At 36.3% G+C, this 17,500-nt stretch overlaps 1 protein-coding gene across 6 annotated transcripts in view; it reads right to left on the minus strand.

Annotated features, from left to right (window-relative positions):
- LOC115215681 (titin) overlaps nt 1-17,500 on the minus strand; it is a 247,123-nt gene that overhangs the window by 99,787 nt on the left and 129,836 nt on the right. For all 6 annotated transcript variants that reach the window (XM_029784952.2, XM_036505800.1, XM_029784953.2 and 3 more), the window contains 2 exons: nt 10,313-10,462; nt 7,710-7,936 (listed from right to left, as the gene is read on the minus strand). In XM_029784952.2, the coding sequence (XP_029640812.1) occupies nt 7,710-7,936; nt 10,313-10,462 (377 nt within the window). The remainder of the gene's footprint in view (nt 1-7,709; nt 7,937-10,312; nt 10,463-17,500) is intronic.

Genomic DNA, 17,500 nt, shown 5'->3' on the forward strand with positions numbered 1-17,500 from the left:
CCCATCATGACTACCTATCTGATAAGGGTACACCATGTACATGCATATTATTATCAATATTATTTTTATTATTATTATTATTATTCATCATCATCATCATTTAGCATTCGCTTTCCATGCTAGCATGGATTGAACGGTTCAACTGGGGTCTGTGAAGCCAGAAGGCTGCATCAGGCCCAGTCTGATCTGGCAGTGTTTCTACGGCTGGATGCCCTTCCTAACGCCAACCACTCCGTGAGTGTAGTGGGTGCTTTTTACGTGCCACCCGCACAGGTGCCAGACGGAGCTGGCAAACGGCCACGAACGGATGGTGCTTTTACATGCCACCGGCACGGGGTCCAGGTGAGGCTGGCAATGGCCACAAACGGATGGTGCTATTATTATTATTATTATTATTATTATTATTATTATTATTGAGTGAGAGAGTAATGCATGCCATCAAAGTGACACTGGGGTAAAATAATACAAAGCCCAGTATACCCATCATGACTACCTGTCTGATAAGGGTACAACAACAAGCACATGCATCACAACCATATGTGCATGACAGTGATATCATACCAAGATAAACAGCACATGACCTTACAGGTGGGGCCCAATTAGAATTTTCTTCAGGTCAAGTAGCCCATCCCGCTCAAAAGGTCCCTGAATAAGGATTGTTTAAGGATGTTGAACGAAGCATTCATGTTTCCGAAGGTGAATTATCCAAACCCCAAAGAATTCCTCTCAAAATATGGCTATGATTATTATTATTATTACTATTATTATTATTATATTATTATTATTATTATTATTATTATTAAGTGAGAGAGTAATGCATGCCATCAGAGTGACACTGGGGTAAAATATACAAAGCCCAATATACACATCATGACTCCCCGTCTGATAAGGGTACTAGGCACTATTGTTGTTGTTAAATGTGGTCAATTGGCAGAATCACTAAAGTATAAGACAAATCATTTTACAGTGCTTGTCCAGGCTCTTTACAATCCAAGTTCAAGTCCCACTGAGGCTAACCCCTAAGTTAATAAAATGAAGTACCATGAAGTACTTGGTTCAATGTAATCAAATAATCCTTAGAAGTTGCTAAACTATTACCTTAATAAAAAACAATCATTAGCATTATTGGTTGAAAATTTTGCAGAAATTATGACAATGTGTCCGAGGATATAATTTCATCCCTCCATGTTCTTAGTTCAAATCCAGTCAAGACCATGTTTGACTTCCACCCTTCTAGCATCCGATGAATAACAACCAGTCAAACACAGAGTCTGAACCCAGAACATAAATTCTGATGAAATGCTGCTAAAAATTTTGTCGGGAATGGTGATGATGATGATGATAATAATAATAATAATAATAATAATATAATAATAATAATAATAATAATAATAATAAAGAACTATTACTACCCATGTAAGAACTATTACTACCCATGTAAAATAGAACTATTACTACCCATGTATTTTAATTTAACTTAAAAAAAAAAAATTTTTAAATGAATGAACTAGTGAGTTTAGTTTAATGGCCTACCAATGTATACTATGAGTTTCTTTGCCCTAGGAGTCGGGAAGACACTTGGCAAGAAATGGAAGCAAATTTGAAAGAAGAAAAAAAAAAGATAATAATAATAATAATAATAATAATAATAATAATAACAACAACAACAACTCATAATAATAACTAATAATAAAAATTATATCTTGTGGGATTTTATGAGATAGAGAATAGGAAGCCAGACATAGTTTTAATTGAGAAAGAAAGCAAACTATGCTGGATCATAGATATAGCATTCCCAGCTGACAACAGGGTATGCGATAAGGATGAAAGAAAAGTCGATAGATATGACAGGTTAGCTTGGGAGATTAAGCAGTTGTGGTCAATGTAAAAGGTGGTAGTAGTACCAATAATTGTTGGAGCCCTGGGAACAGTGAGTTAAATCTTGAGAAGTACATGGAACAAATAGGGGCTGCAATAAGGGTGGAGCACTTGCAGAAAACAACACTGCTTGGAACCGCTGGAATATTCCAGAAGGTGCTCGAAAAATAAGAGGTGTTACCTTAGTTCACTGGTAGCGAAGAGCTGACACCATAGAAGCTGTGCAAAGAAAATAATAATAATAATAACAATACATTTTATTATAGGCAGAAGGCCTGAAATTTTGGGGGAGTCGATTACATTGACCTCAGTGCTTCACTGGTACTCAAATTATTGACTTTGAAAAGATGAAAGTCAACCTCAGCAGAATTTGAACTCAGAACATGAAAACAGACAATATGCTGCTAAGCATTTCACCTGGAATGCTAACGATTCTGCCAGCTCACCACCTTAATAATAATAGCAATGGTTTCAAATTTTGCCACAAGGGCAGCAATTTCGGAGTGGGGGGATGAGTTGATTACATCGATCCCAGTGTCAAACTGGTACTTATTTTATCAACCCATAAAATACCGTAAATCCTCAAGTATAATCCACATTTTTTCCCCAAAATTTAAAGGTCAAAATCCCTTGTGCATACTATATACGAGGTTAAAAATAAAAAATATTTTCTAAGCAATGTCCAAGCCTCTATTTGATATCCAGCAATATTTATTCAGACGCAGTTTGTGATGTCAGGCGCGAAAATACCTTAAGCTAAGCCTGAAAGCAATGAAGTCATAAAAGAATCATCCATAACTTGCAGTAAGCAACATTTATTAAACGTTATTACTGTTACTTCTTTATTTTCTGCAAACAAAATGCACAAAAAAGCTACACGTTTGCATTATGTTATATATACAATAATAATAAAGGACGTTACCGTATACATTTTTACAAACCAAGGACGTTATATAGACCTCCTTGACTCAAGTTAGAGAAGGGGTGCGTATTATATACAAGGTTTAGGTTTTTCAGAGTTACAGCCCCGTAAAAATCCCCTGTGAATTATACTCAAGGGCAGACTATACTCAAGGATTTATGGTATTTCAAACATATAAATGTTTGAAATAATTGAAATCACGTAAACATTCCGGAGCGGGGCCGGAGTGACCGTTTCACCCTCATTGTAAAATTTTCATTTTATTCATTTTTCATGTGCTAATTGTTCTTGCATGTGTGTTTGTCCCCTTTATGTCGGCCTCTTGTGGGCAATAAAAAATCAGCTTATTTCATCAACCCATAAAAGGATGAAAGGTAAAGTCAACCTTGATGGTGTTTGACCTCAGAATGTGAAGACAGACGATATGCTGTTAGGCATTTCACCTGGCATGCTAACGACTCTGCCAGCTTGCCACATTCATAATAATAATAATAATCTTTTCTACTCTAGACACAAGGCCTGAAATTTTTGGAGGAGGGGGCCAGTTGATTAAATCAACCCTCAGTACACAACTGGTACTTGATTTATCAACCCCAAAAGGATGAAAGACAAAGGAAAGCAGATATTGTTCTCTCAGTTAAAAGTTTTCCCTTGTTACTTTTTTACAAGAGTTTCCATAGTTGTTTTTCCTAATGAGGAGAAATATCTTTGTCAAGAAAAAAAGCACCCATGGCACACTGTAAAGTGGCTGACATTAGGATGGGCATCCATCTATAAGAACCTTGGCAAAGCAAACTCTGGAAACCAATGCAGCCCAGAGGCACTAGTTTGTGGTCCTGTCAAACTGTCTAACCTACGTCAGCATGGAATACGGGTATTAAATGATGATGATTGTTACACACTCATAGACTTATAGGGGGTTAGCATCAACTGCAATGTGCAGTCAAATAATTAAGGAACTAACTAAAATGTCATTGACGCTCGCAAAATAATGTTCTGTAAATAAACACGAGCCTCTAATTCCCTCAGATGTTTCAGATTCTGGTTCAAAGATATGGTCATATGTTTCTCCTTTAGCTTATTATTTTCTTTTGAAGATATTATGTAAAATATAAAGCTGAAAGTTTCTTAATCACTGAAATGTGAATGAAAATTGCAAAGCGACAAAGTTGTGTTGCATTCCATATGGTGGTTATTGTCACAATGTCCATGGTGCTACCATGCTACATCTAGTAATCTGGTAGAAATAAGCGTTACTTAAAACTAAAACATAACAATTTTTAAGACACTTCAATCTGACTTAATTTTTGTTCTCAAGTGTATATTATTAGATTTGAAAACAAATTATTGCCAGAATATATGGAGATAGGAGTGGCTGTGTGGTAAGTAGCTTGTTTACCAACCACATAGTTCCGGGTTCAGTCCCACTGCATGGCCACAGTCAAATGACTGAAACAAGTAAAAGAGATATTGTAAGAAGAGAATTATTATGAAGACAATGAGTTTCAGTTAAAATTTTTTTAATGGGATTAGTCTCACTCTGCGGCATCTTGTGCAAGTGTCTTTTACTATAACCCTGGACTGGCCAATGCCATGTGAGCGAATTTGGTAAACGGAAACTGTATGGGAGCCTATCAAGTGTGTGTGTGTATTTGTGTGTTTGTGTTTGTGTGTGTGTGTGTATTTGTGTGTTTATGTGTGTGTGTGTGTGTGTGTGTGCATGTGTCTATGTTTGTTGCCCATCATTTGACAACCAGTGTTGGTTTGTTTACATCCCCATAACTTAGCAGTCTGGCAAAATAGACTGATAAAATAAGCACCAGACATGATAAAAAACAAATACTGGTGTTGATTTCTTTGAATACACTATTCAAGACGGTACCCCAGCAAGGCCACAGTTCAATGATTGAATCAAGATAAAAACTATGACCTCCCATTATAAAATCTTAAAGTTTATCAGACGTAAGTGTAAAAGCCAAAAAGAAAGAGTGAACATTATACAAATAACAAGCTGACCATTGATAGAAAGAAGCAGGGAGAGGAGAGGATGAACGAATCTGAATAATTGGTGAATTAAAAGACTAATTCATCATCATCATCATCGTTTAACGTCCGCTTTCCATGCTAGCATGGGTTGGACGATTTTGACTGAGGGCTAGCGAGCCAGATGGCTGCACCAGGTTCCAATCTTGATCTGGCCGAGTTTCTACAGCTGGATGCCCTTCCTAAAGCCAACCACTCCGAGAGTATAGTGGGTGCTTTTTACATGCCACCAGCATGGGTGCCAGTCAGGTGGCACTGGCAACAACCTCGCTCGAATCTTATTACACGTGCCAGTGAAGCGACGTTGGTAACGATCACATTCGAATGGTGCCCTCTTACATGCCACAGGTACGGAAGCCAGTTGACTGCTCTGGCAACAATCATGATCAGATGGTGCTCTTAGCACCCTACTACTACTACTAATTAGTTAAGAGAAATGCAGAATGTGAGAAGAAAGGGTAGATTTCTAAGATGGAAAAAGGGGTGGGTGACCCCCTTTGGTCCTGAATGACTATGGGATTGCACTTCGAAAGCTACCCTCCGAGGCACAAGTCCAGGCAAGGTTGTTTATGGAAGGACAGCAGTCGCTCATGCATACCAGCTTCCTCTCACCACGCCACCAATGTTATCCAAGGGGAAAGCAAAGGCCATTACAGCTTGGCACCTGTGACGTTGCAACTCATTTCTACAGCTGAGTGAACAGGAACAATGAGAAATAAAGTGTCTTGCTCAAGAACACAACATGCAGCCCAGTCAAGGAATCGAACTCACAACCTCATGATCGTAAGCTCGATGCTCTAACCACTGAGCCATGCACCTTCACTTCTAAAATGTAAAAGTAAGTAATAAATAGGTAGATACTGCTAAAATGTTGCTTTGTTGCATGCCATCAGTCGGTTATTTTTGTCACCACCCCAGTGTCACCTTCTACCCAGTACACAATATGATACAACTAGTAGTGTGTGTGCAATGCTATCTCTGGACAACTTTCCACAACACTTCATATACCAGGGACCAGGAAAATTAGTTTCACAGTCTAATCCATGATTATATTACTGAGCAGGGCTGATATTTATGAGAAACTTGCCGCCTTTAGTGAGTGTGCAATACTTAGCTACCACACTAAGGATATATATACAATTTTACAACACTGATACACAACAATGACATCAGAGGTCAACAGTCACTCTTTTAATTTGGGTTTAATCTGGTTTATCAAACCTTTGGCTCCCATGCAGGTGGCATGTAAAAAGCACCCATTACACTCTCAGAGTGGTTGGAGCAAAGAAGGGCATCCAGCTGTAGAAACTTTGCCAGATCAGACTGGTGCCTGGTACAGCATCCCGGCTGGCCAGTTCTTAGTCGAACTGTCCAACCCGTGGCAGCATGGAAAGTGGACGTAAAACGATGATGATGATGCAGCTGTAAGAAGCTTCGAAATCGATTACATTTATATATATACTAGTATTATAACCCGATTTCATTCGGGTCTACTCGGGCCACATTTTAAAGATGAGGTATTTTACCCTAGAGGCCACGCCTTTCAATTGAGCAAACTCAAAGTTGCCATGCAAACTCCCTAGCACTTTTAACATAGGGGTGCAAATTTTCAAGTCAATCTGACAATATTTTCGAACACTTTTGCCTGCGCAACTGCTTCTGAGACGTCCACCCTTTTCACAAATATATAGTAACTAGCAGTATCGCCTGGCGTTGCTCGGGTTTGTAAGGGAAATAACTATATAAGCATTTTTAGAGATGTAAAGTATAATAGCCATCTCAATATGGCTAACCACAAAGGGGGGGGGGTGTTACTGTAGCTTTTTACGTTCTGAGATTTAATAATAAACTTTTAAAGAGTTACTTCCCTTATATATGCCAAAAATGCATTAAAAATGGGGAAAATTGATGGTAATTTTTTTTTTAAATCGTAGACTCATCATAGACGTGCGCTAATACCCAGAAGGGCTCGATATGAATCACGACTATAAGATACCCGGTTTTGGTTAAACTGCACCGCAAAATGTGGGAGTAGTTAGGAATCTAAATCGTAGGAGACAGACACACAACTTCATTTTATATAGAAAGATATATATATATATATATATATATATATATATATATATATATATACATATGATGTATGTATATAATATATATATGATGCATATATATATATATATATATATAGTAATATGTGTGTGTGTGTGTGTTGTGTGTGTGTGTGGTGTGTGGTGTGTATGTGTGTGTGTGTATATATATATATATCAAGTTTGATAACTGCCATTCGACTAACCGGTGTTACTGAAGAGTTACTTCCCTTATACAAACCAAACTGTCTTATGGTTGATACAGAAAGGAGCCTTTAACCGTTCAGTTTTTAGTTCATCGAACTACTAAAACTGGTCGATTTTAGATGATATCATTTTATGTAAACATATATGCCTGACACGCCCACACATAACAGCATTCACATATATATAAACAGCACACATATTTATGCATACAAACAAGATACATATATACACATAAAAATCTCATATCACATACACAAACATGTATACTTGCAATGATACTGACATGTACACACACAGCAAACCAACGACAGAGTACTTCTACATAGTTGCTGGACCTTCCAGAAATAGCAACCAAATTTCCATCAAATAACACTTAAAAAATAGAAATACTCAAACGAATAAGAAACCCTAGAGACATTGTCTGAATAAAAGTCGTGATGGTCATGGCTGGAAGGTCTTTCATCAAAAACCTGATCAGTGAGAAATGACCAAGTGCTAATCAACAACAACAACAACAACAACAACAACAGGAAAGATATCAACACAGTCATGTAGCCATGTCGACTTACCTCATCTGCTGACTGAAGCATGTCTTCTGCTACATGTGAGACATTATCTTTGGTCCGAGTCATTTTCCGACTGAGGTTTTCAATGTGTTTCTCCTCTCTCACACAGGGTTCCTCAGATGCCTTCTGCCCAACACTGCCATTGTGAGCATCCGGCTGAACCTTGGTGACATCGGATGCTTTTGGTGATGATGTCATCTTTGTAACTTCCTTTCTTTCACTTTCCTCCACTTAAGAATTGGTATAAGAATTAATAAAAAAAAATATAAAATGATTATTAAGTTAATTGCATAGAACTTTAATGAGAAACTAATGTCAGATCAATAAAATAAATTTTGAGTGAATGTGTGTGAATGACTTGCATACATACTGCAAAAGTAGGTGCATGTTTATGTATGTATGTATGTATGTATGTATGTATGTATGTATGTATGTATGTATGTATGCATGCATCTATCTATCTATCTATATATATATATATATATATAGTGCTGTGTATAACATTAAACTGCATAAGGTAGCGAAGCTCCAGTGTAGGAGCCCTGGAGTTGTAGGGAGTATGGAGTCACCCCTTAATTATCATTACTTTTAAGTTTACTCTGACCAAGAAGAGCAGTACCTGTCAGGATCCCATCTAAGGGTTAAATAGATTTCCCAGGGGTAGAGGAAGCTCTCATTATGCTTGGCATGTATATATAATATATATATACATGCCAAGAATAATGGGGATCGATTTGCTCGACTAAAGGCAGTGCTCCAGCATGGCTGCAGTCAAACGACTGAAACAAGTGAAAGAGAGTGAAAGTGAAAGAGAGTATATATATATATATATATATATATATATATTCTGTTGTGTCTAGGGAGAGTCATTCTGTTTTGGTGCCTTATAATTTAACACACTCACCGGAAAAAATTTCCACTTATTTCTTATTTTTATTTTCCTAAAATTTTTGTTGCGTCTTGCAACCTTTTCAATAGAAAAATAAGGAATAAGTGGAAATTTTACCGGTGAGTGTGTTAAATTATAAGGCACAAAAAGAAAATGACTCTCCTCAGACACAACAGAATATGCTTCAACACACGAACTCACATAAAGAATCTTGCAAACCAAATCCAAAATAGAAATATATATATATATATATAATATATATATATATATATAATAATAATAATTGTGTACAGTGCTCAGGTGCACTACAACTCATCTAAAGTGTATATATAATCAGGTGTAGTTTCGACGCATTTCGGGAAGCATGAGGGCCTTAAAGGATGCAGTGTCATGGCAGTCAACAACTGATGCAGGCAGTTTATTCCACGCTTCAGCAACCCTGAGCGTGAAAAAATGTTTCCGAAAGTCATGGGAGCTGTGCTGTTTTCTGACTTTGTAGGCATGTCCACGTGTGTTAGACACATGGAGATCAAAAAGGTGTTCAGTGTTGTTGTTGGTGAGGTGGTTGATAACCTTGTGGGTGTTTACCAAGTCCGTCGCCAGACGCCGGAGCTTCAGTGAATCCATGCCCAGGGAAACAAGGCGCTCAGAATATGGTAGGTGTCTGATGGAGGGTATGCGAGAGAGAGAGAGAAATATATATATATAAAGGGGTTTGTATGATTGTGTATAGAGGGATATATATTATTCAAAGAAATTTCAACTCTGTCTGTTTTTTATGTTTTATTTATATTCTTTATAATATTAATGTAGAATATAGAATACTAGCAGTATCGCCCGGCGTTGCTCGGGTTTGTAAGGGAAATAACTATATAAGCCTTTTTAGAGAGGTAAAGTATAATAGCCATCTCAATATGGCTAACCACAAAGGGGTGGGGTGTTACTGTAGCTTTTTACGTTCTGAGATTTAATAATACATTTTAGAGAGTTACTTCCCGTATATAATAGCCAAAAAATGCATTAAAAATGGGAAACAAATGATTGTAAATTTTTTTTAAAGTCGTAGATTCATCATAGACACGCACTAATACCCAGAAGGGCTTGATATGAATCACGACTATAAGATACCCGGTTTTGGTTAAACTGCACCGCAAAATGTGGGAGTAGTTAGGAATCTAAATCGTAGGAGACAGACAGCACACAACCTCTCTTTTATATATAAAGATATAGTACAAATAATATAAATAGTGTAAAATGAAATAAAGTATTGATTGTCTTATTGAATAGATTGAAATGTTGAATATTTTACACTATATATATTATTTATACTATATATTCTATATTCTACTTTAATATAATAAAAGAATATAAATAAAATATAAAAAACAGAGTTGGAATTTCATTGAATATATATATATATATATATATATATATAATATATATATATATAATTAATAAGGTAGTCAGAATGTTGGATGATTATATATATATTTTTATTTACATTTTATTTACATTTTTAGGACTTTCTTCCATTTTACATATATATACATATATATATATACACACACACACGTATATATACATATATATATACACACACACATATATATATACATATATACACACACACACACATATATATATATATATATATATATATATATGTATATATATATATATATATATATATATAAAAATTCAGAATTCATTAACTAACCTTTGCTAACACTTTCCACTGGTTCAACAATAAGCTGGGCACAGTGCCTTACTTCTCCAACAAGGTTTCGTCCAACAACACAGTATTCCGCATCATCATCGAGAGTTGCATTGTCTATTGACAAACTGTAATCTCGGTTCCCAAATTTCTCTGCAAAAAGAAGACCAAGCATCAAAAGTTAACTTATTCATCCTCCTCATCATCATGATCATCATCATCATCTTTAACATTTTAACATCGTCTTTTCTCAGCTTGCAAGAGTCAAACAAAATATTCATTAAGGTAGAAATTTTCTACAACTGGGTACTCTTCCAGTCACTAACCCTAACTTGCTTTCAAGCAAGGTAATATTTCTTTATGACCAGACATGTTCTCATGGAAGACTAGAAATGAATGCTGCTGCTTGTATGAGAGTGACACTTATTTTACAACTATCATGCAATATCAAGATGAAGGAGCACACAAACACACACACACACACACATACACACACATGTATATAGTCCACAGATAAGATCCAGAGATTCTCCATATAGACAACACTTATTAGTGCTCAAAGGATGCAAACTTAGGCTCCGATGTGTTTACAGGGAAATGATTCCACCAGGTAAAGAAAGGCAATAAGAGGGCTCAAGTTGAGCAGGTTTCCAGGCAATTATGTGAGGTAAACAAATTAGACACATTTACATATTTTGTATTTCATACCCAAACTGTTATATTTTATATATTTGATTTGTTTAATTTGTTTATCTGCATAATTGCCTCCACACACATATGTGTATATAAAACAGTATATAGAAACAACCGCATGAAAGCTTATCACATGTGTGTGTGTGTGTGAGTATCATCATCATCATTTTACTATCCACTTTCCTATGCTTGGATGGCTCAGATGAAATTTGTTGAGACAGATTTTTTTCTCTGACTGGGTGCTCTTCCTGTTGCCAACTTTCACTTGTTTCCAAGTAAGGCAATATCACTGACCTCCATCCAGTTCCTGGCCAAACAGGTTTCCATGGAATGGTGGAAACGAACAAGCAAACGTTTGAGCAATGGTTATGCTCATTTACAACTAACATATGAGGTCAACACAAGGATACACAAACACACACACACACGCACGCACACGCAAAGGGTTTCTTTTAGTTTCCATCTATCAAATGCAGTCCCAAGGTTCTAGTACAATAGAGTCGAAGCCACTTGCTTAACCCTTTCGTGACCAACCTGCCTGAAACCGGCTCTGGCTCTTTAGTACAAATGTCTTGTTTTCATCAGTTTTGAATTAAAATCTTCCACCAAATCTTATTCACAATTTATGTTCCTAACACTAGCTTAATGATAACGATGTTATTTTACTAAATTCTTTGTTATATTTAAAATAATTGGAAGGAACACAGAGCATCTCAAAATAAATACAGTAATGAAAGGGTTAAGGTGCCATGGAGTAGACATTAAAACAATGATGACTCTGTGTGTGTGTGTGTGTGTGTGTGTGTGTGTGTGTGTGTGTGTGTGTGTGTGTGTGTGTGCGCGCGCGTATATGTCTCACTTGGTCTTGGTATTGCATGACATGTGTAAACAAGCATCATCAGCATACAAGCAGTGTCATTTGCTCCCAAACATCTGTGCAGACATGTCAAGCAATGGTAAAGGTATCACCCTGCTTGGAAACAAGCAAAGAGTGGTGACAGAAAGGACATCCAACCACAGAAAATATGTCTCAACAAATTCCAGCTGATGCATGCAAGCATGGAAAAGTGGACTTCAAAAATAATAATGATGTGTGTGTCTGTACACGCAAATAAGAATTTAAACAAATTCTAAAAAAAAAATCCGTGGTCTTTTATCTGAGGCAGCTTTTCAACATTTGATAACAATACTAAATCAACAACAATATGTCCAGCTAGAAAGGTGTTAATCAAAATATAAAATAAATGGAAAAAAAAATTCCCACATTACCAAAGGTATGGAAGAAATCCCCTAAAAATAATTACCTGGGCTATCGGTTTTGGTGATACATTAATGGCACAAAACCCCTTCAGTTAGTTTTCTAGAATTTTTACAATCAATCTGAGGCAAGAATTGAAAATACACAACTGACCATGCTAAATGCCATCACACTATTGTGTCACATGTACAGTTCCTGTGTCAGCTACTTTAAATGTATTAAGTTTTGCTTTGGTTTTTTGTTAGCAGAATTCTCTAAGGATTATGTGCTTGAAAAGTACATAAACTTTAATTAGGAAGTAAAAAGTAATTAAAGGAGTGTAAATATAGGGATTTAAACATGTTTCAGTGACATGAAAAGCAATGCACAATCATTTATCTGAAGTAGCTTTTCAACATTGAATAATAAGCAAATAAAACTAGGAAACTTAGAGCACAGACAATAGGGTCAGTTTGTAAAGAAAGTATTGAACAGACTACAAAATTCCCACAAACATATGATGAAAATGCCTACAATTACCAGGACTACATAAATACATATATATATATATATAATATATATATATATACATAAATACATATATATATATATAATATACATAAATACATAAATATAAATATATATATATACATAATACATATATATATATATATATCTATATATACATAAATATATATATATACATATATACATAAATACATAAATATATATATATATGTGTGTGTGTGTGTATATATATATATGTGTGTATATATATATCCTTAGTTATGTGTCTATGGCACACACACAGACACACATACACACACATTCCAATAAGTAGTTTGGATTCATCAAAATATGTTAAACATATTCAAACACATTTCAAGTAGCAATTTGAAAGTGTATTTCAGAGGTGGGAGGAGGAGAAAGAGAGAGAAGGAAAAAAAGAAAGAAAGAAAGAAAGAGAGAAAGAAGGAAGGAAAGAGAGCACAAGTTCAGCAAGATAATTGCTGTATGATTATTTTGATTATAATTACAATCAAAACAACAATGTTGACAATTAGTCATGTGATTTATCCTCTCCCTCCTCGTTAGCATTAACTAAATGTACCAATATCATAGTAGTAATGGTTTCATGGCAAACATGACGACTGTCTCTGATGAATATTTTCACTGCTGTGGAATTTGAACTTGATATTTGTATCCCTACATTTCATTTCCTTTTATTCTTCTGCTTGTTTCAGTCATTTGATTGTGGCCATACTGGAGCACCACCTTAAAGGATTTTAGTCGAAGAAATCGACCCCAGAACTTATTCTGTTGGTCTGTTTTGCCAAACTGCAAAGTTACAGGGACATAAACACACTAGCATCGGTTGTCAAGTGATGATGGGTGGCAGGGACAAACATACACACACACACACATAAGTACACACACACATACAATGGGCTTCTTTCAGTTTCCGTCCACTAAATCCACTCACAAGGCTTTTGTTGGCCCGAGGCTGAAGAAGAAGACACTTGCCCAACGTGCCAAACAGTGGGACTGAACCCAGAGCCATGTGGTTGAGAAGCAAGCTTCTTACCACACAGCCACACCTATGCCTTTGTCCAATATTTCAGCATTCTCTAATACATTTTCTTCTTCCACATTTATTGTGTTTAATATTTCAAATTTCTAAGATGGCAATCTGCCTGAATCGTTAGCACACCGGGCAAAATGCTTAGCGGCATTTTTTCCATCTTTACATTCAGTGTTCAAATTCCACCAAGGCTGACTTTGTGTTTCATACATTTGGGGGTCAATAAATCAAGTACAAGTTGACTACTGGGGTCCATATAACCAACTTACCATCTCCCCTGAATTTGCTGGGCTTGTGCCAAAATTTCAGACCTATAATTAAAATTTTTCATATGCTCTCAACTAAGTTTAGGTCATTTAATATATCTGATCCTCCTCTCTATGCATTTAATTTTACCCTTTAGCATTTAAACTAGTGAAATCCGGCCCAAATATTCTACTGGTCGTATCTGGGGAGACACATGGCCTAGTGGTTAGAGCAGCGGACTCACAGCCGAGGGATCACGGTTTCGAATCTCAGACCGGGCGATGTGAGTGTTTATGAGCGAAACACCTAAGCTCCACACGGCTCTGGCAGAAGGTAATGGCAAACTTCTACCGACTCTTTGCTCCTGCATTTTGCAGCTCACCTGCAATCTACCGATGTCCCGTTCAGGTGGGGAACCTATACGCCAAGGAAACCGGGAAACCGGCCCTTATGAGCCAGGCATGGCTCAAGAAGGAACAAACAACTAGTCATATCTAGCTTCTCACACCTAACTTACATTGACATTCTAAAAATAAACAATCACATCATTGAAACCCAAAAGCTATGAGATAACACATTATTAATTCAAAACAATTTGAATTAAAAAAAAAGTATTATATTTAACAGTAATCTGAATACTGAAGGATTAAATTGTTTAATATTCATATTTTCTCTAAAATTTCTCTCTATCAATCTCCATGTAAAAATATGGGGAAGATCCCTATATTATACAAACAAAAGTAAACAACCCACATTTAAATATAGTAAACATCTACTGTTATATACATGCCATATATATCATCATTACCATTACCATATAGGCGTAGGAGTGGCTGTGTGGTAAGTAGCTTGCTTACGAACCACATGGTTCCGGGTTCAGTCCCACTGCACGGCACTTTTGGCAAGTGTCTTCCACTATAGCCTCAGGCCAACCAAAGCCTTGTGAGTGGATTTGGTAGACAGAAACTGAAAGAAGCCCGTCGTGTGTGTGTGCGTGTGTGTTTGTGTGTCTGTGTTTGTCCCTCCAAAATCGCTTGACAACTGATGCCCATGTGTTTATGTACCCGTAACATAGCGGTTTGGCAAAAGAGACTGATAGAATAAGTACTAGGCTTACAAAGAATAAGTCTGCTTTGGCATGCTTTCTACATTTGGATGTCCTTCCTAATGCCAGCCACTTTACAAAGTGTACTGGGTGCTTTTTTGGGGGGGGTTATAGTGAGGTCATGAAGGAACTCACAAGTCAAGGGCCCTGAAATGAGTGGAGTATAATAATGAAAGATATGTAAAGTTGATAGGGGAGCAGGGATAGATGTCTTGCTGAAGAGGAGGTTCATGGTTTCCCCAGCTAGAAAGCAGTGTGAGGGTGGGTGAGAGAGAGGGAGAGATGGTGACAAAATAACTTCAAGGTACAAGGTGAATAAAAGCAAGAGAATTGGGAAAAAGGGGACAGAATGGATGGGTGGTAGGTAGGTAAATTTGCAAGAGTGTGAAAGGAGTGCAACTGATGATGAGAGATGGAGACTGAGGTGGGCACAACAAATATCAGTTTGGGGAAGGAGAAAGAAATGGGAGCAGGTTAGGAAAGGACAGTATGTATGTATGTATGTATGTATGTATGTGTGTGTGTGTGTGTATATGTATGTATGTATGTATGTGTGTGTATGTGTGTATGTATGTGTGTGTGTGTGTATGTATGTATGTATGAATGTATGTATGTATGTATATGTGTGTATGAATGTATGTATGTGTGTGTATTGTATGTATGTATGTGTGTGTGTGTGTGTATGTGTGTGTATGTATGTACGTATGTGTGTATGTCTGTGTGTGTGTATATGTATGTATGTGCGTATGTATGTGTGTGTATGTATGTATATGTGTGTATGTATGTAAGTATTGTAAGTATGTATGTATGTATCATGTATGTCTGTATGTATGTATAGGTAAGGGATAAGAATATCCGTTCTTACTACCGTTATTATTTAGCTATGCTATCCCTGGGCATGGGTATGCAGGCAACACTATGCTCATAGGTTATAGGTAAAAAAACTAAATAAATAAAAGTTTATCAGGAATCAAATTTAAAATAAGCAGAAAAGGGAGAAAACTTTATTTATATATATATTTATATATATATATATATATATCCTTTTTCTCTCCTTTTTTTCTCTCCTTGTTTTTTCTGTGTACCTTTCTGTAGAAGAGCGTAGGCTCAAAATGTAAAAGACTTTTTCTATTCCTGAGCACTATACTAATACATCTGGTTTTTGTTTTGTACACCACCTGTTTTCAGTATTTTGTTTATTTTCGTAAACTTTTCCTTATATATATATATATATATAATATATATATATATATATATATATATATATATATAACGTACATAGCATAAAGAATTCTCTTGTGCCAGTGTCCTGACTTGCAAATTGAATAGACCATGTGCTCAGAGCCTGAGACAAAAGGAGTGTTTTAAGAACTTGCTTAGACCCATGACTCCAGAGCAAGAAACTATTAGCAGCTCAAATGTTTATATTGTGTACATTAAATGATATTTATCTCTCACTGGATGGAATGTGTGCGTGCATGTGTGAGCATGCGTGTGTGTGTGTGATATTTTAAATGGTTACAGATTTTTCTAGGGCTTGATGCTCTTCCTGTAGCCAATCCTAATCTGTTTCTAGGTAAGGTTACATTATTTCCCTATGACTCCACACACTTCCATGGAAAATTGATGGATGCCACTTGCAAGATGGTGACGCTTGTTTATAACTATTATGTAATGTCAAGGCAAGGGAGTCAGGGACATTTACCCCCAATGGACAATAACATACACCCCACAAGAACAATTACCCCTGAGGACAACACATGATGATTTAATACTTCTTAATACATTGGAGAGGGGGTAATTAACCAAGTGGGTTAATTATCCTGATACAAGGCAAGGCAACAGTAACACACACATGTGTGTGTGTGTGTGTGTGTGTGTGTGTGTGTGTGTGCATGTGTGTAAGTATGTATATACTTTTCTACTTTAAGTACAAGGCCTGAAATTTGGGGGGAGGGGGCCAGTCGATTAGATTGACCTCAGTACGCAACTGGTACTTAATTTATCGACCCCCAAAAGGATGAAAAGCAAAGTTGACCTCGGTGGAATTTGAACTCAGAACGTAAGGACAGATGAAATACCACTAAGCATTTTGCTCGGCATGCTAACATTTCTGTCAGCTCAACGCCCTGTATATATATATATATATATATATATTATATATATATATATATGGATATATATATATGGATTGGTTAAAATTCGAAAAATTAAACTACGTTAAACAAACGAATTACAAATTTATCAAAAAAGCCAAGTGAAAATAATGTTTTCTTTTGACACATTCTACCAGGTTATCAAAAGGAAAAGATCCATATATATATATAT

This window comes from Octopus sinensis, linkage group LG9 (genome assembly GCF_006345805.1).
Source record: "Octopus sinensis linkage group LG9, ASM634580v1, whole genome shotgun sequence".
In the NCBI taxonomy this organism is placed as follows: domain Eukaryota; kingdom Metazoa; phylum Mollusca; class Cephalopoda; order Octopoda; family Octopodidae; genus Octopus; species Octopus sinensis.